Source organism: Chrysochloris asiatica, unplaced genomic scaffold, assembly GCF_000296735.1.
Source record: "Chrysochloris asiatica unplaced genomic scaffold, ChrAsi1.0 scaffold00067, whole genome shotgun sequence".
Classification (NCBI taxonomy): domain Eukaryota; kingdom Metazoa; phylum Chordata; class Mammalia; order Afrosoricida; family Chrysochloridae; genus Chrysochloris; species Chrysochloris asiatica.
In genome coordinates, this window is record NW_006408585.1 from 1349383 (window position 1) to 1361550 (window position 12168).

A 12168-nucleotide genomic window follows, 5' to 3' on the forward strand; every position below is an offset into this window, starting at 1 on the left:
CTGGTGAAAAGAGATGGGGATAAGATTTATAAGATTCAATAGTGAATAACTATTATCATGACTAATTGCGACTGTCACAATTGTAAAGGTAGAAGTTTTGTAACAAAAAAGGGGAGTAGTTAATCTTACAGTCCAGAAACAGAGGATCGACCCTAGGACCATCAAGAGAGGAACACACACGCAGAATGTGGGACCTTAACCAAAGAAGCAGCAGCGCCAGCAATGGGGGCATGGAGAGGGGGCGTGGCTGAGGACTCCAGATTCATGGACTAAGAAGAGAAGGACTAAGAACTGGTGATCAGGAGCAGACTTGCAGAATGTGCCCTTTGGAGGTATAAATTTTTATATATGCCTGAGTGGGTTTTTTTGTTTGTGTGTTTTTTTTAAAAAGCTAAAGTGGATAGAGTAAAGTGATGGTACATGACGGGGATTATAATCAATATAATGAAATAAGGTATATGATTTGTTGAATGTAAAACAGATGACATGCCCTGTAAACTTTCACTCAATCCACAATAAAAACCTTAAAATAAATAAATAAATAAAATGGTAATAATTTTTTTTAAAGTATGTGACGAGGATTTCTGCTCCTGTGAAGATTTACAGTCTCAGAAACCCTGTACAGGGTCGCTATGAGTTGGAACTGACTCCATGGCACATAACAACAACAACAGCATGTACAAATAAATATGTATTTTGCAAAAAGCATAAAAAGATACATACTAAGTAATTGAACTGGTGACTTAAGAAGAAAGCAGGGCTTACAATCTAAGCAGTTCATTCTGGTCCAAACCCTGAGAATATGCATTTTCATTCCACATATACTGTATTGGAATCTACGGTTTAACAAGATCCCCAGGTTTATATTCCGATTCATTATTATCTGGGGTGAAAATGCAATTTCTTAGAAGTGGGTCAAACCATGGGTGTGGGTATCAAAGAAAATAAATGAAACAAGTGAATAAAAACAAAAGTAGGGCTCTTGCCTAGACCCATGTACCATGAATGGAAGAGCAAGTTCAACAAAATCCTTTCATTTGAGGGTCAACCAGCTAAATGACAGCCAAAGCCCATGCCTAAACCATCTAGTCGGGGAAGCAGAAAAGTTCACGGTTACAGCAGAGTGTGGTAAGTGATATAGCACTGCCAGGCAGGAATTGTTAAGCACATTAAAATCTAGCTTCAGGACCAGGTTAGCTTGCTTTGGAGTGTCATTATACCTGGATACATTTCTTCCAAACACTCTTTCTAATGAGTCTGTCTTTCCCCACTTTCTACACCACAAAAAATTTGAGTGGCAGAGCCTCAGACAGCATTGGAGTTGGGAACCCAGAACAGGCACCCACTAGCTTGGTCCTGCCTAAACATCTGTCCAGAGGTCATGGCCACAGAGGAGGCTTGCCCCATGTGGCAGCTGAACATGCTGCCACTACCAGTAAGAGGTGGTGGAGGATGCAAGGCAACATGGCCTGGAGGTCCTAACAGAGGAAGGGGATATTCTGAAGCCACTACCAGGCCTGCCACCTCATTAATGCACAAAGTAGTCAACTATTAGATTTTTAACTGCTGTCCTATCACAGAATGTCAGTTAATGAAATAATTGTTAAGCGCGGAGTTGTTAAGTGCCCTCGAATCAGTTCTGACTCACAGCAACTCTGTCTAGGGTTTCCCAAGAAGTGGCAACTGAGTTTGAACTGCCGACATTATGGTTAGCAGTCCAGTGAAGAGTTGGACTCTAAGTGAAGACTGGTTGTTGTTTACCACTGAGTCAGTTCCGACTCACAGTGACCCTGTATAGGGTTTCCAAAGAATTGCTGGTGAGTTTGAACCACTGACCTTATGATTCAAACCAACCTGGGGTCCAGCGCTTTATCCTACAGTGTCACATCAAGTGAAGAGTACATGTAATTAAATGTTAATGAGCTAAACATTTCAATTAAAAAGATACGAGAGTGTTATAATGGCTAAAAATCAAGATCTAACTATATACTGTTCTTAAAGACATACACTTTCAATATAAAGATTCAAATTGATGGAAAGCAAATGAAGGAAATGACCTACTACACATACAACATACTAAAACTGGAATGCCTATATTGAGATCAGATTAAAGAGATGTGAAGAAAACCAATATTCTCTTGAGGCAAACAGGAACATTTCATAGTGGTAGAAGAGTCAATTCATCAGGAAAACAAAACAATCATAGGTGCATATACATCTGATAACAAAGTTTTTTAAATTATGAAGCAAAAATTGACAGAATTAGCAGAATTTAGTAGTCATCAATACAGATTTTAATCCCGTCTCAGCATTTAATGGGAAAACCAGGCAAATTATCAGCCAAGACACAGATGATGTAAACAACATTACCAACCACCTTTTATAAATTGCTACTTAGAGAACACTATATCCAATAACAGAAGTATATATGTTCTGTCCAAGTGCACATGATATGAACAGCAAAATCCACCCTCTGCTAGATCATACACCAAGTCTCAACAAATTTAAAAGGACTAAACCTGGAGTCCTGTTGTGGGTTAATGCGCCAGACTGCAAAGCCATTTGAAATGCAAGGTCAGCGGTTCAAGCTCACCAGCAGCTCCTTGGAAACCCTATACAGGGTCACTATGGGTCGGAACCAACTCGATGGCACTTAACAACAACAACAAACCTGGATCCTGGTATGGCACTGTAGGATAAACACTGGAGTGCTAACTACAAGGTCAGTGGTTCAAATCCACCAGCTGCTCCTCAGAAACTCAACACACGGTCGATATGAGTCAGAACCAACTCTACAGCACTCAACAACAAACCAAGTCATACGCATATATTTAGACATCCATACATTCTTACTTGCATTCATTCTCGGTTTGTCCCTTTACCTCTTTATGTACTATCAGGGACACATGACAATGGTTTGTGGTAGAAAAGAGGCTGCAAGTCTATCAGAATTTAAGCAATATACTGTGGTAAACCAAGAACTGATAGCAAATATAAAAGTTATAGATAAGCTTGTAATTTCTCTATGCAGCATGTTCTAAATTCCTATGTAAATTCAACCACTATTCAAATGAGTCCTTGGAGAAAACATACAGAGAACATGATACCACTTTCTGATGAAGCCTCTATCCAACTTTTTACAGACTTCCTCATGAAAGTCTAAAGTCCTCATACAACACACTGAGGAAATGCTCCTGGAATCACTGTAACACAGTAACCTGGTGGTTGAAGTCATCCCAAGCTCTTCTCAACTGGTGCTGATCTTCATTTAACTCATCCACGTTCTTTTTTAATGACAAGTTGTCAAAAAAGGGCTTTTGTTCTTCATTAAATGATTCCAAAAAGGACAGCAGGTTCTATAATCACAAGAGGTATTTTAAAGATTGAAATGTCTAATGAAGTTTATAAAATACATGTTATTTTCAGATCTACCAACACAGGTTATATTTACAATTCTACTAAAGTAAAGGCAGTATTGCCTAAATTTAGTATGCACTTACTGATCCTATGGCTTGTGGGCTGTTGGGATACCTATTCAAATAGAGTGGCAAAGTCATGATGCCACGTGCCAAATGTGAACTTCTTTCACCTCCCCAAATGTGTGTTCATGACATAAGAATGAGCTGAAACAAGAATTATGTGACAACAGATATATGTTGTATAAATATTTTGGGGTGTTTGCAATGAACAGAACTTGAGCCAATTCTTTCCAAGTCACTTATACAGACTTCAGAAAACACTGTTGTGCCCTCACAATATTAATAAATAAATTTTTGTGTGTGGCTTGTATTTATGCAAACTATATGTTGAGTTGTTGACAACATTTTCTTATTACATCTTATCAACCTACAAAAGAATAATTAATTTATTGATTCTCTGCAATAATGAATAACTTCAAAAGCTTTCTTTTTGAGAAAACTGAAACTGAAGTACATTATTAAATCAGAGATGTGTCAAAACAAGGCTCTTTCATCCAGTGGATGAGCATTTTGCAATGAAAACACTCTCAGACCAGAGCTAAAAACAGAACCAGCACCAAAACCGAAGACATTTATTGTTAAGTTCCATCAAGTTAGTTCTGACTCACAGTGACCCTGTGTAGGGTTTCCGAGGAGTGGCTGGTGAGCTTGAACTACCAATCTTGCAGTTCAAACAATGCTTGGTTCCATGGCAAATGAGAATGATTCCTGCCTTCCTAGATGGCTCCAAACCCAATGAGATGGCACAGCACACATATCAAAATCCACTTAACATTAAATCTGAACTCCCTCATTTAACAGAGAAAGGGAGGTCTAGAGATGTTAGGTGCTAAGAGGTGGTGACTATGTGCCGTCAAGTTGGTTCCGACCCATAGCAACCCCTTATAGGATTTCTAAGGCTGTAAGTCTTTATGGGAACAAAAATCCTCATCTTTGTCCCAATGAGTGTTCGGTGGGTTGAACTACTGACCTGTGAACAGCCCACTTCATACTCCACTATGCCACCAGGGCTCCTTGCTCTTTAAGGACTTGACAGTATCTCTATTTATTCACGATGGGGAGTTTGGTAGGTAGCAGAGTTGCATAGGCAATGGGTTGTAAGGGGCAGGACTAAAAATTCAATTTGGCTACAAGAGGCTTTCTGCTCCTGTAAAGATTCATAGCCTTGGAAACCCTATGCAGGGTCACTATAAGTGCTAGAAATGCAGAATCTCGGGCCCTACCCCAGTTCTGCTAAATCAGAATCTGAATTTTAACAAGATCCTCAGGTGATTCCTATGCAAGTTAAGATTTAAGATGAAAAAAAAAATTTTAAGATGCACTGTAAGGAGTCCTGGTGGTGTGGTGTGTTAAGTGTTAGGTTGATAACTGAAAGGTCAGCAGTTTGAATCTACCAGCTGCCACATGGGAGAAACATGAGGCTGTCCGCTCCCAGAAAGATTTCTCATTCTCTTCTGAGCCTGTAGGCACGTTATGAGTCAGAATAGACTCCACAGCAGTTGAATTTGGGTTTGGATCCTAGTATTAAGGTGTCCTGGTGGTACTGTGCTTACAGTGCTCAGCTGCTAATCAAAAGGTTGATGGTTTGAACCCACCAGCTGCTCAGCAGGAAAAGATTTTATCAGCCTGCTTCCTTAAAGACTTACAACCTGAGAAACCCTATTGGATAGTTGCGCTCTGTTCCACAAGGTTGCTCTGAGTTGCACTTGACTCGATGGTGGTAGATTTGGTTTAAAACTTGATGTCAATTTACTATTTAAATCATTAAATCTGAAAGATTTTTCTAAAAACATCCTCACTACTAAAAAAGTAAATTAAAATAACTTGTTTAAATTCATACTTACCTCATACTTTTTAACGTAGGACTCATTTTCTGAATCCTTTAGAGCCTTCTGTAACTTTTCCTCTTGTGAAGTTAACCAAACTGCCGCATTTTTCACCTTTCCCTGTAGTTCAAAGAAACAAAGACACATTTAAAACTATATCTTAGACTTAGTCTTTTTTAAAACAACATAACTTACAATATACCCATTATATACCAATGACTCATGGTGCCAAAGAAGAATTTTGCTTATTCATGTAACATCTTAAATTTTAAAGTGAACTGCAACTAGCATGCTCAAGGAACAGAGCAAGCAGTGCCCTTTTGGTGGATGTATCCACTTGTATTATTTGACAGGTTTTAGAGAACATTATTCTAAAACTCACTTCTCAACAGTAGGCATTTTGTAAGATGACTTTAGAATAAATCTAAATACCGAGTCATTCAAGACATGGTGACACCCTGCAAAATTTAGGCATAAAAATTCTTAAAGATCTTAAACAAAATATACTAATAAGCATTTTGGAAGTGAGCAACAATGATGTTTTTTTTATATTCTTACAACTTATTTCCATTCTCCTTAAAAGTCCATTTGCTTTTCTATTAAGCAAAAGTACCTTCTAATATATTTTTTTTAATCTAATTTCATGGACAGTTAAATTTAAAAAAAATTTTTTAATATGAAAAATGAATTAGGAAAGAGCAACCCCTCAACAGGCCTGCAATAAGTGAACTGAGTTAGAAGCTCGAGTTTCTCTTGCAGGGTCTGCAACATTCTGGCAGAGACCCCCAGTCATCATATTGGAAAAGCCCAGGCCTTATTCATCAAGTAAAATGTGATAATATGACTGGGTAAGCATGTCTGAGAGAACAGTTTGAAATACATTTTAAAATAATAGCCAGAAACAGTTCACTAAAGCACAGCACTTACTCATCTTCATAGAATCAGAATACATGGTTGCTTTTTTATCAGCTCGTTGATTTTTTAAATGAAATTTCCACCCACAGTATTTTGTGTAATTGACAAAGTCAATGAGAAACATGGAAAAATCAAATGCAATGTGATGGAAACTGAGCAGTAGTTTAATAAGCATGGGTCAACTGCAGAACTCAATGCATATTATTTATGTGACATTAAAAAGCATATATACAGGTTTCATCTTGCGGTGATATTCTAAAATCTAACAATGGTAAGGGTTTCACAATTCTGTGAACACACTACAAGTCACTGTATTGTATACTTTAAATGGGTAAATATTAAGCTATATGAACTAAAACTCAATAAGCCTGTTAAAATGACAATTAAAAAAATTGAGATCACTAGAATTTTTTTGAAAGTCATCTTAAGTCAATTTGTCCTAAAGAATGCCTATTTAAAAGATTTTTAGATGATTCTGTGAAGTTTAATAAATGAACCATTTTTACTTAAAAATAAGTACCACAACTTTTTGAGAAAGAAATTAGAATACTGGTTTCCTGGTGCAGAACAGACTAGATAGAGCAGAGATAGAGTTCTGGGGCACAGATATTTTACGTCATGATTGAAGTATGGAATACAAAACTCACAACTGTATATTTAAGATCTGTGCATTTCACTATATGTAAATGATACCCCCAATTTTAGAATTAAATAATTAGTAGAGGACAACAAAAATGACCTTGATTTGTACTTTAGACATACCTGAGTGTCCTCTCCAGTACCAGGTGCATCTTTTGAATACTTCAGAAACTGTGCCACATAGGTCATGATTGATTTTTCATCAGGATTAGTAACATCTACATCTGCAAGATATGCCACACAGTCAGTTACAGATGTGATTTACTATAATTAAAACTCCAGTTGCCCTTGCTCCAGGCTTTTGTAGTGGTTAAAAGCTTAGATCTAGGTCAGACAGATCTGAATCTTGGCACTAGGACATGAGGCTCAGTTTCCTAATAATAAAATAAGAGTATGCATGTTGTATTACAAGGAGAGTAAAGAGACAGGAAACATTCCTCTTTCCACAAAGTATGGAAACTCCTCCAGCTACAAAATTTCATCCCAGGCACAAAGGCTAAAGCTTTACTACACAAAAGCTAAAGCCTTTGTGTCTGGATCAGTGAAAAAGAAGTAGTCTTTGTTGAGTTATTAATTCAGTTAAACACAAGTCAATTAATATTTAGACTGACAACAACTGAAAGTCACAAGGAGACAGTACAACCTGTCCTTAGGGACTTAGGTTTCATCCCTTTATTCAATCAATCAATAAATGTTATATGTGCTTATTGATTGATTAAATGGTCAACCATTAGAAATAAAAGGACATTACCTGGCCCTCAAGAAGCCAACAGTAGAAAAACAAAACAAACATCTAAAAAAATAGAAAACGCAGTGCAAGCATATCCATGAATAAGGTGGAGCATACAGGAAATAAAATTATGAAAACTTCTTAGACATAACCAAACCTATTTTGAAGGAATGTGCTGCTGGATCTGGGGGCTCAGGCCCATAGTCTCAGGCAGCACTAGGGTCAATTGGCATAACACTGTCTACAAAGACAATGTTCTACATCTTAGTTTGATGAGTAGAGTCTGGGATCTTAAAAGCTCATGAGCAGCCATCTAAGTTGCAACTATTGGTCTTTCCCTGTGCAGAGGAAAGAAGAGTGATGAAATTTAAGAGGCTTGTTATCAATTAGTCTAATAGACTAATATTGAAACATGTGAACCACAGTCTCCATAACCCAGAGACCAGAAGAACTAGAGGGTGCCCAGTTACCACTACCAACTGTTCTGACTGGGGACACATTAGAAAATACTAGATAGAGTAGGATAAAATATGGAACAAAACTCAAAATTATATATATGATTTTGTTTACTGGTCAGAAAAGACTGGAGGAAAATGAGACTTGGTAGACTTGGTAGTCAGTCCCAGGTCTGGACCTGACAGTAGGAACTCTGGTGGTAAGATAGGTATATAAAGGGTCAACAACACTAGTGAGACATGCACACTACGGAATGGAATGGTCAACCATTCAAAATCAAAAGGGCATTATTCACTTTAGTTTATAAAAGGGAAAAATTCAGAGGGGGTGTAAAAGGCGGCGGAATGGAAAGTAGAATCCCAGGGCAGAAGTGGTTACATGGAGGGGATGCAATCACTGACAGGAAATGAAGTGTATAATATGTTGAATGTAAAACTGATGATCTACTCTATAAACATTCACTCAATTCACAATAAAAATTTAAAATAAAATAAAAAATACTCTGCATGCTTTGTTGCTGTTGCTGTGGACTTAGAGAAGGAGTTCATGGGTGCACCAACTCAGCTGAATGGAGTCCTCATGACACTGCACGATAAGTATTGGACTGACAACTGCAAGGTCAGCAGTTCAAACCCACCAGCCACTCCTCAAAAGAAAAATAAAACTTGCTGTTCCTGTAAAGACTTACAGCAACAGAGATCCAACAGAGTTGCTATAAGTAGGAATTGACTCAATTTTCGGAATTTTTTGAAAAGTAGCTCTAATCCATATACAAATAATGTCATTTAACGCAGAAATTATATAAAAGGTTCCCTGGATGATGCAAACTGGATTACAATCTGAAAGACTAAATGGGACAGAGGTAAACAGTGATTCATTCTTAACCTTGGAACAACAGGGCTCTGGGATACAGGGATCTAGGTGTAGTTTGAAAAAGGGAAATAATACTAAAATGCTTGACTGCCTTATGAATATTAGTTTCCCTTGTCTACTATTGTAAAATAGACACTTGAGTGGGATAAAAACGAATGTTGGGAAACATGATTACAGAAAACTTGTAAGCCCATCTTCAACCTATAATTGATTGAAATACCTAAAAGGGGTTCTAGAACTTGCCCCATGATAGAGGCCTTGTGCAAAGCCTTTACAGAGTATAGGGCCATAGGTGGAATCCTGAATCCCATCCAGAACCTTATAAGATGGGACATTCCCACTAGAAAGGACAAGCAGACCAGCCTGGAACAGCTAGAATGACAGAAGATACATCTTCAAAGAAAGATTATCAGGAAAAATCCAAAACAAAAATTTCAGCATGACTGGCTACTACAAGAATTGCAAGCTGTTCGCCAGGAAGACATCGAGGCTAGCAATCAAGTGCCTTCAGAACAAACTCCCCTCTAAGACTGAAACTCAAAGGGAATATACAAACAGGCATGGAAAATTGCTGACGACCACATTGGTCTACTGGTGAGTGGAAGAGGGGGTAAGGCATTAATGAAGAAATGAACTGAGTTCAACCATGGTCCATTGACTCCTGTTGACCTGGAGATGAGAGAAAGAAGGGCTGGTTGGTCCAAAGTGTGGTGAAACCTGAGGACACTTGAGCCCATGGACAAGGACATAGGCATAGAGGGCTAGAGCTGATATGAAGTGAGGGGAGATGCACAAGAACACCTAAACTTGCAGAAAATAACCATTTGACCTAGCCTCGATGGCTCAATAATCAGAACTAGACTAGAGGAAGATTATTAAAATTAAAAAAATATATTTTTTTGATGAAGGAGACAAGGGTAATTTGCTACAATTTGATGAATCTGACCTATACTCAGAGAGGTAGTTACTGTAAATACCAACAAAGAGGGAAGGAGTCTTCACATCAAGTATCAATGCTATTCCCTCTGTACACAGGCTATATAGTGAGGGGCAACTTAAACACTGGCTACCTAAAATGAAGGGGCAATAAAGGCACGAAGTGACTGGCTTACAAGGTTTCAAGAGGGAGTTTAGTTTAAGAGTGTGGGGGGAAAGAAAGAGTCCCCACTGAATAGATTTCATCTTGTCTAGAGGGTCCGGTAAAGAGACAGGGATAAGATTCTTTTGATTCAACAGTGAATAATTGTTATCATGACTAACTGCGACTGTCACAATTGTAAAGGTAGAAGTTTTATAACAACAAAAAGGGGAGTGGTTAATCTTACAGTACAGAAACAAGAGGACCCTAGGACCAGCTCTGGTAGGATGTTGTTGTTGTTGTTAAGTGCCGTCGAGTCGGTTCCGACCCATAGCGACCCTGTACAGGGTTTCCGAGGGTGTAAATCCTTACGGGAGTAGAAAGCCTCATCTTTCTCCCGCGGAGCAGCTGGTAGTTTCGAACCGCTGACCTTTAGGTTCGCAGCCCAATTCGTAACCACCTCTGGTAGGATAGTGGTTATGAATCGGGCTGCGAACCACAAGGTCAGCAGTTCGAAACTACCAGCTGCTCCGCGGGAGAAAGATGAGGCGTTCTGCTCCCGAAAAGATTAACAGCCTCAGAAACCCTGTACAGGGTCACTGAGTCGGAACCAACTCCACAGCACATAATAACAACAACAACAAATCCAGAGAAGCAGCGATGCCAGAGATGGAGGCAGAGATGGGGGCATGGAGAGGGGGAGCGGCTGAAGGCCCTAGACTCATGGGAAGAGAGGGACTACGAGCTGGTAGACAGGAGGCAGACTTGCAGAATGTGTCCTTTTGAGGTGTAAATTATTATATATGCCTGAGTGTTTGTTTGCTTTTTGTTTTTTTAAAAAAAGCTAAAGTGGATAGAGAGAAATACTGATGGTACATGGAGGGGAAAATAATCAATGTAATGAAACAAGGTGCATGATTTTTTTAATGTAAAACTGATTATCTGTCCTGTAAACATTCACTCAATCCACAATAAAAACCTTAAAAAAAAAAAAAAAAAAAAAGACAAGAAAGAAAGACCAAAATAGATGTCAGAGAGACTCTGAAACTTGCTCTTCAGCGTAAATGGAAGAAATGAGGAGCTAAAAGAGTTGAACAGAAAATTTCAAAGGATCAGCTCAAGAAGACAATAACGAAATGTTCAAAGACCTGGAATAAGAAAACCAAAAGGAAAGAATATGCTCAGCATTTCTCCAGCTAAGGGAACTGAAGAAAAAAATCAAGCCTCTACTTGAACACTGAAGGATTCTATGGGCAAAATACTAAATGATACAGAAAGGATCAAAAGAAGATGGAAGGAATACAAAGTCATTGTTCCAAAAGAAAAGGCCCAATGTTCAGCCATTTGAAGAGGTACCATATGATCAAGAGCCACTGATACAGAAGGAAGAAGTTCAAGGTGCATTGAAAGCATTGGCAAAGAAAAAAGTACTCGGAATTGATGGAATACAAATTGAAATCTCTCAACAAAGTGAGGCACCACTGGAGGCACTCACTCATCTATACCAAGAAATTTGGAAGACAAACTACCTGTCCAGCTGAATGGAAGAGATCTGTATTTGTGCCCATTGCAAAGATAGGTGACCCTATGGATTGTGGAAATCATTAGACAATATCATTGATATCACACACCTAAAGATAATATAAAAATGGCTGCAGCCATGCATTGACAGAGAACTTGCAGAGGTTCAAGCTGAATTCAGAAGAGGGTGTGAAATGAAGGATATCACTGATGATGTCAGATGGATCTTCACTGAAAGCAGAGAATACCAGAAAGACATTTACCTGTGCTTTACTGACCACACAAAGGCTTTCGATTGTGTGGATCATGACAAGTAACGGACAACATTGCGAAGAATGAGTATACCTGAACAATTAATTGTGCTTATGAGGAATTTGTACATGGACCATGAGGCAGTTGTTTAAACATTACAAGGGACAACAAATGGTTTAAAATTAGGAAATGTGTACAGTAGGGTTATAATCTTAAACCATACTTACATAATCTGTATGCTAGGCAAATAATTTGAGAAACATGTTGAGAGCTACAAACGCCATTACAAGATGGCGCCGACCTCAACTTCCTCCTTCTTGTTTCCTTGTCTTTCTCCACATGCGCGCAGGCGCTGAACTCCACTCGTTGTATGCTAATTAGGCGCTGAACTCCACTCGT

The 12168-nt window shown here is 38.5% G+C and overlaps 1 protein-coding gene across 1 annotated transcript in view; it reads right to left on the reverse strand.

Moving 5' to 3' along the window:
* SYNE2 (spectrin repeat containing, nuclear envelope 2) overlaps nt 1-12168 on the reverse strand; it is a 366194-nt gene that overhangs the window by 296241 nt on the left and 57785 nt on the right. Inside the window, exons 8-10 of the mRNA XM_006864568.1 lie at nt 6983-7083; nt 5324-5425; nt 3219-3356 (exon numbers count right to left, since the gene is read on the reverse strand). Of these exons, the coding sequence (XP_006864630.1) occupies nt 3219-3356; nt 5324-5425; nt 6983-7083 (341 nt within the window). The remainder of the gene's footprint in view (nt 1-3218; nt 3357-5323; nt 5426-6982; nt 7084-12168) is intronic.